Source organism: Podarcis cretensis (genome assembly GCF_951804945.1).
Source record: "Podarcis cretensis genome assembly, chromosome: 10".
Lineage (NCBI taxonomy): Eukaryota > Metazoa > Chordata > Lepidosauria > Squamata > Lacertidae > Podarcis > Podarcis cretensis.
The window spans coordinates 32094130-32112359 of NC_137179.1; the positions used below are offsets into that span (position 1 = coordinate 32094130).

The following is an 18230-nucleotide window of genomic DNA, read 5'->3' on the forward strand; positions in this document are numbered from 1 at the left end:
GAGAGAGAGGCTGCTTTCTGTAGCAATGACCTGTTTCCTACTGACCTACCCTCTCCTTCATGAATGTGTACAGACTTTAATTATTATAGGGATTTATACCTTTGCCTTCAATCGATTTCCCATCATGGTGGCTTACAAAATTTTCAAAGTTCAGTGATAAAACAAGATAAAAGATATACAAAAGGACACCCAAAGCAGCAAGATTTAAAAGGGCAGCATAAAAACACAATTGCCATCAGCCAAGAAAAAATGATTAAATTAACATCCTAAGAAAATCATATTGTCTGACTTATGCCAAAATGGGCAGGTGTCAGGCAGGTCTCGTTGGGGAGATTAAGTTAATCATTAGTAAAGATGACAGGGGCTTGAGTTATTATGATGAATAATTGCAACCTTCTCCAATGTGGTACTCTCCAGATGTTGGTGTTGTTCTACTGCAACTCCCATGAGCCACAGCCAGTATGGCCAATGGTTCAGGGTGATGTGAGTTGTAGTCCCAACAGCATCCAGAGGGTACCAGGTTGGGGAAGGCTTGGCTACCCCAAGATGTGACATTTTGAACTCATTGGTTTATTTTTAACTGTTTGTGATCTTGGGGCTGAATGGGAGGGGAGAGAAGGAAACAGAAGAAGGGGTAGCAAGAGAGCTTGGTTCTGATTCCAGTCTCCATTCCTTGTGTGGTGGTGTGATGTCTGTTGCTTTGTAGATATGCTTAACAAGCAGGACTGTAAGTACGGGGATAACTGCACCTTCGCGTACCACCAGGAGGAGATTGACGTGTGGACAGAGGAGCGGAAGGGGACTCTCAATCGTGACCTCCTCTTTGACCCGCTGGGCGGAGTCAAGCGGGGCAGCCTGACCATTGCCAGGATCTTGAAGGAACACCAGGGCATATTCACCTTTCTCTGTGAGGTATGGAGTAGAAGGCAGGCAAGATGTCCTTCCACAGCATCCTTCTCCTTGTCTAGCTACATAACTGGGCCGTTGAGCCTTTCACCCAGAATACTGTCCAGTGCCGACATTTATCAGTTTTGGTTTTGCATAAAAACACCAAAATTCTGCTTACCCTTTCTCTCTCACACTCAATTCTGGGTTGCAGCTCTGTTTTAAAGTGACGGAAAATGGCGCCTCTCTGGAATTTCCTGCCTAGTTGCTATGTGGCTAGCCTTGAGCTGGCCTCCAGAAACCCCCAGTACTGCTGAGAAACAGGAATTGGAAACATCACTGTGTGGTCGTGGCTTGATTACAATAAGCATCCTGTTCTCTCGCATAGTAACTTAGCAGAAAGCCACTGTGTTCTAGTCAATAGAGCGTTAGGCTGGGTCCTGGAAGATCGGGACTTGTTGAGTGGGCAAGGAGCAACCTCCTAGCCTTAATTCCTCGTCTATAATAATAATTACCTATAATCACAAGTTGCCAGGAGCATGATAAAAGAACACAAGAAGCTGCCTTGCAATGAATCAGACCATTGGACCACCTTGCCCAGTAATGTCAACACTGACTGTCAGGGGCTCTCCAGGGTTCCATTTGGGAACTATTCAGATTTCAGCCCTTGTTAGGCAAATATTACAGTGCACTGGAAGTGCTTTAGAAATGATTGTTTAAAGCAATTTCTAGGGACTTAAGAGTCTGAAACCCTTTTCTAATGGTGTGCTTGCAGATCTGCTTTGATAGCAAACCCCGGATAATCAGCAAAGGGACCAAGGACTCGCCAGCAGTGTGCTCCAACCTAGCTGCGAAACATAGCTTTTATGATAACAAGTAAGTGGGCTGGGCTTTGTCATAGGAAGTTGCCTTGTACTAAGTCAAACCTTTAACTAGCTCGGTATTGACTCTACACAGACTGACAGACTGCTCTCCAGGGTTTCACATTAGAGTGTCTCTACCTGGAGATGCTGGGGGTGCAAAGCAGTTGCTCAACAATGAGCTGCGGCTGATGGTCTCGCCAGTAATGCCCTACCCCCACCCTGTTTGAGTCTGGGAATACTCCTGGCCTATCCTATATATTATGATAAGGATCATTAAATCCATATTCATGCATTACCTTTAGCAGCATGGAAACAGATGACATGTGGTTGTGCTCTTGCTGCTGCAGTCATCTAGCAGAACATTTAAAGCAGCATTCCTCACCATGGTGCCATCCTGTTAACTATCACACAGAAGCACCTCAGTTGTGGAACCAACCCTTTCCTATTGTTGGTTCTGATGATTAAGTATTTGCCATGCTTCTTGAGTAATGCATAAATCAAGATATAATATTTTATTTTGTCTGTCTAGCCCAGTCAATACATTACTCATGAAGCATTGCAGATACACAATTGTCAAAGCCCACATCCAGTAAGTGTGTGTTCTGAAACTGAGGTACGTACACATGGTGGTCTAAACGTAGCACAATTAGCTCCCAAAGTGGCTTACAATGAAAATCCGCAAAAGGTGCAAATAATTAGGGACTGGTGGGCATGTTTTATGGCAGTCTCTTGACAGGCTAACGTTGTAGTCCAGATTTGAGGTTCTTCTCTGTAGAATCAGGGGGCAGAAGGTGCTGCAAATGGATGGGCTGGCTCAGGCTGAGCAGTATTTTTCTATATTACTGCTGTTTTAAAACAAGTATCTTTATGAATAAACATTCCTCTCCTCGATGCAGGTGTCTAGTTCACATTGTTCGTTCCACCTCACTAAAATACTCCAAGATCCGCCAGTTCCAGGAGCACTTTCAGTTTGATGTGTGCCGGCATGAGGTGCGTTACGGCTGCCTGCGTGAAGACAGCTGCCATTTTGCTCACAGCTTCATAGAGCTCAAAGTTTGGCTGCTACAGCAGTACTCCGGTAAGTGTACCACTTGGCTCATCCTGAGGATGGAGAGGGAGATGTGCAGTATCTATGGTTCCTGAGATGCCTTTCTAGGGACCACAGGATTGTACCTTTAGTGTATTGAAATCTTACATACATGAATTATAAGAGTTGAGGGAATGATTTGTGGTGTTAGGTTTTAATATTCTACACTTTGCAGAAAAGAAAAGCTCTAGAGTGGATCAGTGGATATAACTGCCAACTTGGCAAGAGTGGCTGGAAATTGGAGGCAGCATGTCTGAATCAAGAGCTCTTAAATTTTATGCCCTTTTGTTGCTATATTTCTGCTGCACTTGTAGTGTTTTATATATATGAAGGGTGGTGTGTGTGTGTGTGTGTGTACACACCCACACCCACACCCACACCCACACACCACCCTTCATCAGAGATCTCAGGGTGGTTCACAATGAAATAACTTGAATCTCCAAGTCTGTTGGTCCATTGCGTTTTGGAACACTACAAGTAAAACCATTGTTTTAAAAAATCTGAAAAAATTCTGGAATTTGGAAGCTCTTAATGGAAGACTTTATTATAATTCCAGGGATGACCCATGAAGATATTGTACAGGAATCCAAGAAGTACTGGCAACAGATGGAGGCACATGCCAGCAAGACTAACAGCAATATGGTAAGGAACTTCAAAAATCCAATGCCAATGGCTGTGCTTTATGAGCACACACATACATTGATCAAAGGTAGACAGCATTAGGAACTTCCAGTTCCAGGAGGTGTACTTTACTTCTGTACTTGTGTACATAAAATGTATACAAGCATTCCCTAATTTTTCCACCCACACAGAAATTCCAAGAGAACATTGTGCATAGTTAAACTCTGGCATTCACTAGCCTAAGATATGGTGGTGGCCACAAACTTTGCTCTAAAGGGAAACAGACAGGTTTGTGGTAGATATGGCTAACAGTTGCTTCTAGTCTTGATGACTATGTTGCCTTCAGTATCGGTTGCTGAGGATAGGGCTGTTGTCCTCATGTCTTCTTTGTGGGCTTCCCAGAGGCATATGATTGGCTACCGTGAAGAACAGGATGCTTGACCTACCAGATGCTTGACCTCTGTATTCTTTTGTGTGCCTTTGAGAGAATAAGAAGCAACTCTCTCTGTATAGTGGCCCCCCAGGAGAGAGGTGGGATTGGCTGCTACTCCAGTATATTCCTATTATTAAATGGTGTATGTATTCCTTCCCCTTCCTTGCTTTTAACTTCTCTCTCTCTCTCTCATTAGGAATATCATAGGGATTAAAACATGTTAAGGAGCTTCTTAAATGGAAATACTTGTTTATGCGAAAATAGCTCAAGGGTTGTTCTGTGTGTAAGACCACATTCCTAAACACATTTAGTGGCCAACAAGAGCCATTAGGCACAGTGGCACTAACCTCTCAGCAAGGATGAATTGGTATATATTACCCATGTCCAAAATAGGATCCAGAATGGAGCAGTTGGACCTTGAGGCAGTTTTCAAGGAAGGGAGGAGGGTGTTCATGGGCTGTATGGGCGAGTGGCTCTTCATACTGCAGTGCAGCCCGTGGGGGGTGGGCTTATTTTGGGTGGAGATCCACGAGGTTTGCTGCAACTATTACTCTGACTTCTCTCCTTCCCACTCTGTTTCTTCAGCTGATCATGCCTGCCAGCGTCTAGCATGACACTGTTAGAGGCAGCACTATCTCATTTGTTCTTTGTGGCTGTTAAAAGTAACAGAAAAGAAATTATGCCCAGAAAGACCTTAGAAAAAATGTAATGAGTAGCTAAGAGCACTCTTTTGAACCGTGAAGAACGGGGATCAGATTTGATTCTTGGAAGATTATGGCTCATGGGAGGGCTGTTAATCTGTAGGCTGAGATTTAATTACAATTATTCAATCATAATTTTAACATTTAAAACTCCGACTCCCTTCTTTCTCTTCCTATGGTTCTTTACATTTCTTTTCATCTTCCTGCATACTCCAAATTATCTCAGCATATTCTTTTATATATCTATTCCCGTATATATCCCATATATAGAGAGATGGAGACAGACTACAGGTTTTTACATTAATCCTGCCAATGTCTTAATCTGTTTACAGTTTGTTTGTAAATACTCAGTAAACCATTTCCATTCATTTCTTTAAAAAAATGTTAAATTGCTATATTGATTTCTTATTCTCTCCATAAGTTTTGCCATTTCTGCGTAGTCCATTAACTTCTGTATCCATTCTTCTCTCGACGGGACCTCTTCCTTCCATTTTTGGGCAAATAACATGCTTGCAACTGTGGTTGCATACATAAATACATTTCTATACTGTTTAGGTAGTTCTGATCCCATAATTCCCAAAAGAATAGCTTCTGGTTTCCAAGTGGCAGCTTTGAAAGTACTACTGTGCGATAATAACCTCCTACCCTCCTCCTGGGTTTCATTTTGGAGTCCTGGAAACGTGCCTAGCTGATGAGTAACAAAAGCCCTGGCATTGGATTAAAACAGCTCTTGAACTAGAACACTAAGTTCTTTGACCTTTAATGACTTTCAGAAGGTGTGGTTAGTAAGAAGAGAAAGGGAGGGGAGGGGAGACCCATCATTTAGAAGTTGTTAGATTAAAATGCTAAATAATATTTCCTACCACTTGGTGTCTCTTATTCCTTCTGTCAGTCAGTTTCAGCATAGAAGGGACATGTTATGGCTTGTCCAGCACATAGAGGATTGTGGCTTCATGCTACTATAACAGTGGGGTCAAATAACCAAACTGTGCAGCTGCATCATACTTTTCAGAGAAGAGCACGGGTGGAAGGATTGAGGCAGTACAGATGCAAGGAAGGATCAGGCAAGAGCTGAGGAAGAGGCCAGTTGGTGTGTTGTGGTAGCCGATGAAACAAATTAAACTCTGGATGCTCTCCCACCACCATTTACTTCCATGATTCCATTAAGGAAATGAATGGTCTGCATTGTCCAGTCTCATGATGTGGGGCTGAGAGTTTTCTTCCCTTTTGCTTTTTTAAACACATCTCTGTTTCTGATTTAGAAAATTGCATGCACGCAAAACCATTTTCTTTACGGTGTGCTTCATGCACATCCTGGCAATTATCCATGCATTGGGGAAGAAGCAAGCTTGAGGACCAGAGGGATGGGAAGGAGCTGTCTGGTAGAAGATGTTGACCAGACCTAGAGCCTTTTTTGGTTTGGGAAAAGGAGGGAGGTGTTGCTGTTTCAGCATTCTACCTATGATTCATACCCTCTGACATGCCATAGAGGAAAATTGGGATGCACATCTTTTGGTGACTCGTGTGAGAGCACGGCCCCCCAAAACATGTGTCTTTCGGGGCTGCCCTCTCGCTGAGCCAAAACGGGACATCCCAGGATCCAATCAGAAGCTGGGATGGCTTCTGTAATTCCGGGATGTCCCTGGGATAGTTAAGGGGTGTAATGATGCCCAAGTACTTCAATGCTGAAGGTGGAGGGGACATGTTCCCAATGAGAGGAGAAAGACCAAGTAGGAGTAGTAAATTATTAAGTGCCATGGTGGAGTAATGCAGCGGAAGCAGAACTGGGGCAGTGGAGGCATAGCCTAGTATCAGTTACCAGCTAGAGCAAACAGGGAGGAGCAGCCTTTTCATCTGACAAGATAAACGGCCTATCTCCATGTCATGGTGGAGGCATTCAGAAAGCATGAGGAACACATGCAGCTTATGAGACCATTTTGGAGGCTGGGCTACGAGTCCCCCATCCCCCATGTCTGGGTATACAAGGGGGAAGGTGGCCTTGGGCAGCTCACACCCTACTTCTCTGAGGCTGCAGCCTTCAGACCTAGATCCCTTCATTTCTAATATCTGCGGACATGTAATATTTGGGGGTACATTCAAGCCAAGGATGCTGAAGAAGTGCTGGACTGTTTTTCTAATGAGTCTCGCAATCCCTTTGTGAAATAAAACATTCAATCCATCCTCCATGATGGGAGTTGGAAGTCCAGTAGCATCTGGAGGGTTCAAATTCCACCATCTCTGAGCCTAGTGGGTGTCTTGAACTAAGTCAGAAATGTTCAGTTAGTAAGAAATGCTGCTGTGAAAAGCACAGCTGATAGCAATGAAGATTTTTAAAAAATGTGCGGGCATGTTCAGAACATGCTTGTTGCTGATACCCTGCTAATTAAACAGGGTCCTGCATGACACTAATGTATAGCATGCTTGTAGCTTTTTTAGGGGACGCGGGTGGCGCTGTGGGTAAAAGCCTCAGCGCCTAGGGCTTGCCGATCGAAAGGTCGGCGGTTCGAATCCCCGCGGCGGGGTGCGCTCCCGCTGCTCGGTCCCAGCGCCTGCCAACCTAGCAGTTCGAAAGCACCCCCGGGTGCAAGTAGATAAATAGGGACCGCTTACTAGCGGGAAGGTAAACGGCGTTTCCGTGTGCGGCTCTGGCTCGCCAGAGCAGCGATGTCACGCTGGCCACGTGACCCGGAAATGTCTCCGGACAGCGCTGGCCCTCGGCCTCTTAAGTGAGATGGGCGCACAACCCCAGAGTCTGTCAAGACTGGCCCGTACGGGCAGGGGTACCTTTACCTTTACCTAGCTTTTTTAATGGAAGGGGATTTCAAATATAACTAACCAGTCCCAGATGGGTTCATTGTGGTTTTGTCCAAGCTGAGGAAACCATCCTACCAGCTTTTAGCTAAGTCTCAAAGAAAGTAGCAACAGTTCACTGATGCAGAGGGCTAAGCAACCAACAGGGGAAAGTTTGTTTTTGCCTTTCTTTTTCTCCAGTCTAAGCAGGTTAATTTGGCATGATGCTTATTCAGCTGTGCTTCCAGCTAAATAACTCTTGCATGGAGAGGGAGTGGGGGAGCTTCTGTGGGGAGAGGGATGATGCAGAGTCACATTAGGGGGGTGGGTTATGTCTCCCCAGAATTCCCTTATTTGTGTGCACTCTGCTCTTGTGCTAAGATGACTTTGGTTCAGAAAAACTAAATAACAGGATGACATGCTGTCTTGCTACTTCCACAGATTGCAAAATCACCTGACATTTTCTAAGCTGTGAAGTTGTCTGGAAACTAATTGCACAATGCCTGAATGCGTTCATTTTTGGATATACCTGGAACAGCCATTTTTTATAGCCGGCTTCACTCTGGACTGCCAGTAAATAATGCCGGGCTGAGTTGCTTTTTTTGGCAACTAAATATGTGTGAATAATTGGGAACAGCTGGAGAAGAGTTAACAGAGTTAGGGAAAGGTTACGAGAGAATAATATTCTTGCATATCTAAGTGAAATCAGACCCATCCCACATTTCTAGAATTGGCCTTCAACCATTGTTCTATCTAGCTCAGTACTGTTTACACTGACTGGCAGAAACTCTCCAAAGTTTCCATTGGGGGGCATTCCCAGTCTTCCCTAGAGATGCCAGGGATTGAAATTGGGACTTTCTGCAGGCAGAATGGATGTCCTGCTTCTGAGCTACAGATATTTCCCCAAAGCATACTCATTGACTACTCGGGGATGGTAGAAGAATGAAAACTAGAGGGAGGGAGAAATGGAATGGAATATCCTGAAAGAAATCATAGCTGGCTGGCTGGAATTCTGAAAGAAGCTCACCCTACTTCAACATTTTGTTGGTGATCTTATTCGCGTGCTCTGCCACTGATCCACTGCTCTCTTTCTCGTTGTGGCATGCCTTCTGCCTTACTTGGAATAACAAATCAAAGCATTGCTGTGCCAAAGCTTTTGATCATGTGGCCGGTATGGTTTAGTTGCCAACTAGATCTTGTAATGTTGGCCCCATAACAATGCAGCTGTTAATCTGAAGCCAGTTGGGCTGAGTTAATTCATGGCATGCTTAGGAACCTCTAATTTCCATGCAACATTGACTAATTTATTAGAAATCTGTCAGGTATGTGTCTTGCTGTTACAAATACAGTCATGCACAGTTGATGCTTTGGCTTCTTCTTTCAGTTCCTTTTACCTTTGCAAAGATTTACTTGGCAAGGGTGCATATGCTTCTCAGCTTTGGGCTACTCACCTGAAAAGACCTGTTCAGTTTGTGCTTGCCTCATGTTCTTGGAAGCTTCTAATGTTTAGAAGGAGCTTTTCAAAGCCTTTGATGAGGGTGTGAAAAGACTGGAGGCAGCGATTATTAGATAGATACCTAAGGGATGAATTCCATCTGCAACAATGACTTATATGGATTTATTTGGTGGGAGGGCCTTGATGGCAGCTTTCCACATGGCTAATTAACACTGTAGGAATAGGTGTCTAGTAGGCTTAGCTAATAGGGATAGCTGTTTTTGTTCCAGGAGTTTGTGTTTTGTCATAGTTACTCTTTTTGCACCATATCTCCTGCACTAATCTGGATTAGCCCTGTTTTTCCATTTGTTCTTGCAGTGATCAGCATGGTGATTGGTACAATCTGTACTTATGTGACTTGTGACACCAGCCTGGTGCGTTTACCCAGGGCACCTGAGTCTTTAGAAACTCCCTCCAGAATTACACACATGCAAAACTTTAAACCCTCCTTCTACGCTTGGTTACCTGATTCAGGTGGCTATCCTTACCTGAGAGTAAGGACTCAGTGGAGTTTGTTTTGAGTTGATGGAGCATAATCCTACACAAAACAGTGTGGCTGAACAAATAGCTCAAGATCAGCATTCTTTGCGTTTTGCACTCCTAAAGCAGTTGGCACCCAGAGTGACTCATTCGTCCCAGACCCCTGGTGTGTGTGTGTGTGTGTGTTTTATTTTAATTTAAGTTAAGTTCCATGAGTTTGTTTATAAAGAAAAGCAGCAAAAAAATTTCTAACATTGCAGTCAAAGGAATAAGGATTGTATGTGAGTATTGTGTTTAATGTTCTTTTTTTCTATAGAGGTGGCAAGAACCATAACAATGTGGACCCTCTTTTCTTCCTCCTCCCCCAACCAACACACATTTTCTACACTAAATTACCACCACCAATTGCATGAATCTGTGATCTCCTGTCCTGGAATAACTATCTCTCCATATATCTCATCCTCTGACTTCTCCCTCCTGCCACTGTTTCTTTCCAAATTCTAAGTTGGCACAAATTGTCTTTAAATTATTAGCAGCTCTTTTCTCTTCTACTCAAATTGTTAGTCATTCAGAGCTGAAGATGGTATCATGCTTAATATGTTGCTCAGGCAGAGAATTCCACCAAGTAATATTTTCTGCCCCCAATGTTGTAAAAGATGATATAGTTTATATATGCACATGAAACTCCCTAACAGCGTCCATGTCACCCAGGAGACCACAGCTGCAGAGATAAGAAAAGAAGAGTTGTTCTGTTGTCTGAAGAGGTCCCTTCCTATTTCACATGGAGAAGCCATTTTCAACAGAGCTCACCAATGGAAGCGCACAGCTGTATTGAGGCAGCACTGGGTGTTGAAATTTTGCACCCGCTAACAATTTTGTGTCCAGGGCAACGGCCACTGCAGGCTCCCCCCCCCCCCCGCCCCAAATCCTATGCCACTGCTATGTTTCTCAGGGACACAGGTAGCGTCTTGGGCTTGCCAATCGGAAGGTTGGCGGTTCTAATCCCCGCAACGGGGTAAGCTTCCATTGCTCTGTCCCAGCTCCTGCCAACCTAGCAGTTCGAAAGCATGCCAGTACAAGTAGATAAATAGGTACTGCTGCAGCAGGATGGTAAACAGCGTTTATGTGCACTCTGGTTTCCATAGCAGTGTTCCATTGCACCAGAAGCGGTTTAGTCATGCTAGCCACACAACCCGGAAAGCTGTCTGTGAAAGTGAGATGAGCACCACAACCCCATAGTCGCCTTTGACTGGACTTATCCGTCCAGGAGTCCTTATGTTCCTCAGGGTTACTTTGTGTATTTATGTTCATTTTAGACTGGGTGTGTCATGTGCAATGTTTGCAACCCCTGCAGGAAGTGAAGTGAGTCCAAGCCCCAGGACTGTAAAGATCATATAGGCCCAATTTATGGCCTTAGAGCCCAATCTATTGATTAGATACTGTGCTGAACCAGTGGCCAATACTGGCAAAAAAAAAAAAACAACCCCTTCCTGTAGGAATGCAATTGTAAATTCAACAGCATGGATCATAAAAAGAGTTGTTTTTTTACTGTGAGTTTTGCATTGTGTCATTTCATTATCTCCAACACCACATCCCACAATACTAGAAAACAGAAGTAGGTGGCTTATTAGCTTCTTCAATAGCATGAAACAGAGTCTGTGGAGAGAGAGAAAGAGAGAGTGCTTTATCTTTATCTTCAGTCCCTTACATATGATATCCTTTACCTTTTCAAATAATGGGATTTTTGTCTGTAAATTATCAGCAAAGGCTATTTACTTATATATCAATATCCATTCTAATGTAATTTTATCCTACTGTTAGGATCTGTTTTTGCAGTCTTGTTTTGTCGCTTGCTTTATTCTGCAGTTCTCATAAAAGAACATACGTGTAAAAATGTGTATTGTCTTAGTAAATCCAGCTTGTCCAATTTTGTGAATGCAGCAACTCCCTCCACCAACTTTGTTCCTTCCTCCGTCCCAATATCAGGCTTCTGCGAGGACTCCCACGTCAAGCACTTTCGACCTCCAAATGAAATTTGTTTGTGGCCAGTGTTGGAGGAATGGGCAGGTGGTGGAACCAGACAAGGACCTCAAGTACTGTAGTGCCAAAGCTCGCCACTGGTAGGTGCCCTTACCTATTCTACTGCCTGTAGAATGTTTTCCTACCATATATTTTGTGGAGTGCTTTTATTTAAACGATTGCTGTGGTTTTCTAGGGTTTTGTTTTTATTCCTTGTAGACTATAAAATGTATTTGTGGTCATTTTTGAACTGAGTCAGTGCCAGGCATGCCTACTCTTGTGGAGGAAGCTGTGTGGAGAAAAAACATAGGGAAAAGGGAGATTAAAAATGATGCAGAGTTTACGGGCCAATTACTTATGGGTCTGTAATGCTTTAATACAATGTTTCCCAAAGTTTTGATAATGGGAGGTATACTGAGGCGTTCCCAAAGTAAAGGAAGGATTGAACTCTGATTAATAAGAATACACACAGAGGCTTGAACCAGCAAGACTCTGGGAAGGGTGCGTATAATAATCTCTGTCCCTCTACCCCACAGCCCAGGTCGTTTTATTCACAAAATAACTTTTTACAGAGTGTTCGTAAGAACCAATCAGACTTCTTCTGAGCATTTCAATAAACCCCACTTTGGGAAAATTTAAACTACCAAAACTAATTAAGCACGCATATTGCGATCATTATCACCTTCAGGTGAGATCTGTTTCCTGGCCCTAAGATTAACATCCTAAGACTAACGTATCAGAAAAGCTACATCAAAAGAAGCTGCCCACTCTCTTTGACGACCCAGGATACCTGCCTGCAGTACGTGACTTATCAAGAAAGAGAAATGGAACAGGGATGCAGATGTGTGGATTGATCAAGAATCATATCAAAATCGTTTAAACCCAGTCAACACAATGCTTTCATTGCTGACACAGATGGCTTACTCTATATTTATAATTCCTCATAGCAATCCCACCTGATCACTACAGTATACTTCAGCTTTGCACTAAAAAAGATTACTATAAATGCTTGATTAACTTGTAAAGCAATGGGCAGGGAGTTTGAAGCCAGCCCATTTTGATTCTGCTTCCCAACGTCTTACCCTTTCCTTTGCCTAGGAAGCACGGTTGCTTCCCTAAGTAGGCAGTGTGTCAGGGATTCCCCCATGCCTGACAGCTCTAGCACAGGTTGCATCTGGGGAATCCTTGTGCATTATTAGTCCTTCCTTCAGGGTTATGTCAATGATCATATTCTGGCAAAAAGGAGGAAACGGGTGCTGTCTGCTGCCTCCCCACTCGGAAGGTATGCACAGTGTCTCCACACACTCCTTCAATTAGCCTTCTAAAATCTTTATCCTAGTTGGTGCCTGTCCTGGACCTGAATGGATTGTGTGTATTTGTTGTTGTTTTCAACTGCTTTTATATTTATAGTGGTTGTTTTTCAAAATTGTTTACATACACAATTGCTTTTAAAATTGTTTTTATATACAGTCATACCTTGGAAGTCGAATGGAATCCGTTCCAGAAGTCCCTTCGACTTCCAAAACGTTCAGAAACCAAAGCATGGCTTCTGATTAGCTGCAGGAAGCTCCTGCAACCAATCGGAAGCCCCATCGGACGTTTGGTTTCCAAAAACAGCATGCAAACTGGAACAGTCATTTCTAGGTTTGCGGTGTTCGGGAGCCAAAAAATTTGAGAACTAGGCTGTTTGAAAACCAAGGTATGACTGTAGGCAACTTTTATATTTGTCGTTATAGTGTAAATCATCTTGAAATGCCTCTTGAGGAGTAGCAAGGGTAAACAAATAAGGATATAGTGAGATAGATGCCACCAATGGTTATTTAGATACTGGATTTATATCCCATCTTTCCTCTGTGGGGGTTAAGAGATCTCCCTCCCATTCAGGCATTGCTACTCTGCTTTAGGAAGGTGCCTTCACACACTGCCACAGACCTGGACATAGTAGCTGCTTAAGTTTTCAAGGCCTAATTCTCTCCCATGGCACACTAGTGTGCCCTGACAAGCAGTTCTGAAAGCTCTTCCTTAGTCTATAAATCATACAATCTATGTGATACAGGACCAGATGATCTGCCTCATAAGGCTTTTCTTATCTGCTATTGCTTCACACGGTTTATTTTGGCGATCAGTTGTTGCGTGTTGTCCTCCCCACCTCCCCATGTGCTACATGGCACAGAGCTTTCCTTCTTTCTAGCAGGGAATTCTGGATTCATTAGCTCAGTCTGTACAGTCGTACCTCAGGTTAAGTACTTAATTCGTTCCGGAGGTCCGTTCTTAACCTGAAACTGTTCTGAACCTGAAGCACCACTTTAGCTAATGGGGCCTCCTGCTGCTGCTGCACCGCCGGAGCACGATTTCTGTTCTCATCCTGAAGCAAAGTTCTTAACATGAAGCACTATTTCTGGGTTAGCGGAGTCTGTAACCTGAAGTGTATATAACCTGAAGTGTATGTAACCCGAGGTACCACTGTACACCAGTTGTCATGAAAGCCAGACTCTGCTCATAATGGAACATTTTCTGAGCATCTTTTTTGTCGTCGTCCCCCCCATAGTTGGACCAAGGAGCGCCGTGTCCTGCTTGTGATGTCCAAAGCAAAGAAGAAGTGGGTGTCTGTCCGACCATTGCCTTCCATCCGCAACTTCCCTCAGCAATACGATGTGAGTAGCACTGTTGTTTTGCAGATGGCTCTTAACATAAGAACACAACACTCTGTTCTTACAGTGGCTGGTCAGTTGCCTATTGGAAGCCACAAGCAGAACTTGAGCATAGTAGCATTTCCCCCACTTGTGTTTCCCAGGAACTGGTATACATAGGCAAACTGCTTCTGGCACCAATGGTAGACCATCACCATCCTGCTTATTAGCTGTTGATTGCCTTATCCTCCATGAATTTATCTCTTTTGAAGCCAGCCAAGCTTATGGCCACCACTGCTTTTTGTAGGTGTGAATTCCCTAGTTGTTGATTATTATTATTATTATTATTATTATTATTATTATTATTATTATTTCTCAGCTCAGGGCAGTTCACAGAATAAAACAAAGGATAAAAACAAGAAAACAATTTAAACCAAAGAGGAAGGTTTTCAGCTGGTGCCTAAAAATATATAATGTAGGTGCCAGGCGAAGAAATGCCCTTTTTTTTGGCTGCCCAGAAACTTGGATGCCTCTTGAATTTTAGTATTATGAGTATTTAGTATTATTTATATCTGCCATGTATCTTACTCGCCTTTTCTCTAAGAAGCCCCAAATGTCGTGTGACCTTTTCTTATAGGTTAGTTGCCTTTTCTTTCCATTCACACTTGAGCTCTGTATGGAGTGAGAAGGGAGCCAGAATACAGAAGCCGAAGGAGGAAGAGCTCAGACAGGGGAATGGCAGAGTTATTGTTAGACAAAAAACAGGTGCTGGTTAAAGGCCAAGATTAGTCAGTGGTGCAATAATGAAAGAATATTTTGACACCCGTTGAAATCACCCATGCAAATTTGGTGGTTTTAATTAAAATCCTTGTTCCATGAAAGACTGGTTGGCTCTTGAATTGGGTATAGCGTTTCACCTTGGGTTACCCTCCTCTAATTCAGAGTGCTGTGTGTGTGAAAAGAAGCTGGTGACATTCCTCAGTTTGTTAACTGCCAGAGAAGGTGTGGCACTAGCTCCTGGGCTTGAAGATGAAGTGACTTCAAGTCAATTCAAAGATTTGGAAAGCACTGCTCATTCAAAAAAGAAGAAAACTATCAAGAGGAGCTCTTAACGTTAAGCCCAGTTGTGGGTGAACATGTTGCAAAACTTTTTTGTATTCCTTTTTCCTAAGGGAAAGGAAGACTCAAAATGACCAACAATATTTGGTAAATAATGAGCAAGCAATACATGCATGTGCGTATATTCACACATGAATGTTCAGATCTAGGCTTTTCGTGTGCCCCTAGACTCAAATGTCTCCTTGCTTTAGGAGAGTTTCCTATAAAAATCACCCAATCCCTTTTTTAAAAGACTTGTATTCTGTTGCAAAAGGAAATAACTGTGCTTCAAAAATGGTTGCTACAAGGAAGTGAATAATTTTACTGCTGTACTTCTGTTGTTTGCTAAGTGCATGGATGGGGAACCGTTGGCCCACCAGACGTTATTGGAATCCAACTCCCGGCCAATGGACTCCAACTCTTGGCCAGTGGTCAGAGGATGATGGGATTTATAGTCCAACAACATCTGGAGACCACAAGTTCCCCACCCCTGGCTAAGGGAATAGTTTTTGTTTGCTTTGTTGGAATTGTTCATTAAATCTGTTTCTAATCCGAGTGTCTGTTGTCTATTTCCTTTGAGCACAAAGCCAACATCTTCTGTTTCCATGAGTGAGTAAGGATGAGGAAGAGGCGTTAAAAACAATTGCTTTGGAAATCATTCTCCTAGAGCATAGCATGACTGTGGATGAGGAATGGGTAGTTGTGCTGTAGCCTCCTCAGGTTGTGGTCTTTTCAAGAACTGAAGAGGCTTTGTGGTAGAAACAAGAACTGAAAAGGGAGATATGAGGGAAAGAAAAAAAGTTAGCAGTATGTCTTAGAGGAGAAGCTTTTCTTTAGTTCTCCTCCTATATTTATATTTTAGTGTTTTCTATTCAACTCTGCAATCTAGGAGGTTCTTGGAGAGGTATTCAAGAAATCCGGCCTTGATTTGTCTCCATTTCCAGAAACGGAGAGAGGATGTGGTCCAGAGTAACTTCCTGATATGTTGGTATGGCAGGCAGGTCTCAGACTCTCCCCTCTGAGCTTCACTGTGATGCCAGGCTCTTGCTTGAAAGCATGCTTGAATGTAGCATATTGAAGGTGTACAATTCTTAATTCCCTGATGCAGCCTTCCATTTCAAAGTAGATCTCTGTGTAGCTGCATGTGCTAGAATGCACCTGCAGTTCTTGGGAGTGCTTGTCCAACACAAGGACAGACATAAGGGCTCTGAGAGAGAAAGTGGACTTAAAGAGTAGTAGGTTTTCCTTTGTACCCTGTGTCAAGGGGAAAGATGGCAGTGTCTGAAGACCTTGCTTAAATTGCAAGTGTGAGACATGTGGTGTGTGGCCATGGCAGGACTTCCAGGACTTGCAGAAAGCAAGTCTCTGGTGCTGATACTCTGGAATAAGATGCAGGTGGGGAGGAGCCCATGACTCCAATCCCTGTGACACAGCAACTAGTAGTGTTCTGCACAACAGCTGCTTTTTGAGTGAGGGGAGAAACTATGCCACCACCACCCTAATCCTGCTATGGATCACACAACCATTCTGAATTGACTAGTAGTGATCCATATGAAGAAATTGCTGCAGTCTGTATGGCTTATTGATAACCAGGTGCATTGATTGGCAGTGCACCTGAAACTCAGAAGGCCTTCATCCAGAAGTGCTGCAGCAATTCTGGGCCTCAGGAGGTCCCAGAAAATCAGCAGAAAGCACAGGAACAATTCCACAGCAGTCTTCGCAGAATAACAGTGGGTTGTTGAATAACCTCCATAAGCCCCCAGTGTATCAGTCTTCTGCTTCTTTTTCTTCTTCTTTGCTTGTCATCTTTCAGGTGTATGTGTTGGAGGTGGGTTCTATCACCACAGAGTCTTTAATGGCATTCAACATATATACAGTGATAAAAACCAGAATAAACTTGTACCAATAAACTTGAAAATTTAAATCCTACAGCTCTCAGGGTTTATCCTCACTTACCTTTAACCTGCTCTTTCCAGGCACAGGTCTGCACTTAAAAACTCTGTGTCTGAGCATGGGTTTTTTATTTTGTTGCAGTGAATACCTGATCTTTAGCACTCAATTGGAGCAAACGTCAATTCAGATTTTCCGGAGATTGCTATTTGCTCTGATTGAGCTTTAAAGAACAGGTTTTTGTTGCCGGGGTGGGGTGGGGGTCAACTTCCTTAATGCTGGAAGGCTATCACCTGTCAAGCTGGAGAGACAAATTTGTATGTTGTTATCATTGCCTAGTCACAGATTTGCAGATACAGCCTGAAGCAGAATTAATTCGCAAAGCTTGCTTGTCCCCTTTTTGTTTGACTTGGCACCATTCTTGGCTACTTCATCCTTTTTTCTTTTAAGGGTGGAGGGTTTTCTTCTTCTTTTTTAAGGTTTGTGTGTGTGTTTTCTATCTCTTTGCAGCTATGCATTCATGCCCAAAATGGCAGGAAGTGTCAGTATGTTGGAAACTGCTCTTTTGCCCACAGCCCTGAAGAGAGAGAGATGTGGACTTTCATGAAAGAAAATAAGAGTGAGTGGAATGTATGTTTGGGAGCAGGGGGAAAACTCTCTTCCATTCTAGTTCCCCATTCCCCCCTTTTTAGGAAAGCTAGCCTTGAGAGTGATGGACACACTGTGGCTTAGTGAAGATGTAAGTCTGGCTCCCTAAAAAGCATAGTTTGCAAACCAAGGGCTGATCTTGTGAAACTCACCCCTTCCTTCCCCTCTCCAGAGCAATTCTCCCTTCCTTCCCTGTGCTAATTGAAGTACTGCATCATGAGGACACCAATGTATAAAATAATTGGGAATCTTGTCTCTTTCCCCAGTTTAGGAAGTTGAGTTTGGAACTCTGGGGGAGCTTGGACTGAGAGCTTATATAGTAGTAGGAGACTCCATTCCTGCCTGGCTTTCTCTGCCAGGCCCTGTTTTCAGGCACTTACCTGCCTCCTGAATAGCCAAACATGCTGTTAGCCAAGCATGTTCTTGCCATGCTTCTGTCTCCTCCATTATTGGAGCTCCAGAGGTGATGATTGGTGGAGGGATGGAATCCAAGAATTATTCAGGAATCTAGGCTACTGGTGTTAAGAGCTCTGGTCCTGGGGCCAGAAGTTCTGAATCTGGCAGGGTTGCTGGCAGTGAAATCTGCTAGG

The 18230-nt window shown here is 43.5% G+C and overlaps 1 protein-coding gene across 5 annotated transcripts in view; it reads left to right on the forward strand.

Annotated features, from left to right (window-relative positions):
* The window catches only part of ZC3H7B (zinc finger CCCH-type containing 7B), a 48056-nt gene that overhangs the window by 21867 nt on the left and 7959 nt on the right, over positions 1–18230 (forward strand). For 4 of the 5 annotated variants that reach the window (XM_079993773.1, XM_079993772.1, XM_079993775.1 and 1 more), the window contains exons 14-20: positions 707–912; positions 1661–1761; positions 2645–2826; positions 3392–3477; positions 11342–11475; positions 13923–14028; positions 17503–17611. In XM_079993773.1, coding sequence (XP_079849899.1) covers positions 707–912; positions 1661–1761; positions 2645–2826; positions 3392–3477; positions 11342–11475; positions 13923–14028; positions 17503–17611 — 924 coding nt within the window. The remainder of the gene's footprint in view (positions 1–706; positions 913–1660; positions 1762–2644; positions 2827–3391; positions 3478–11341; positions 11476–13922; positions 14029–17502; positions 17612–18230) is intronic. The other variant, XR_013843152.1, reaches the window with a different exon arrangement.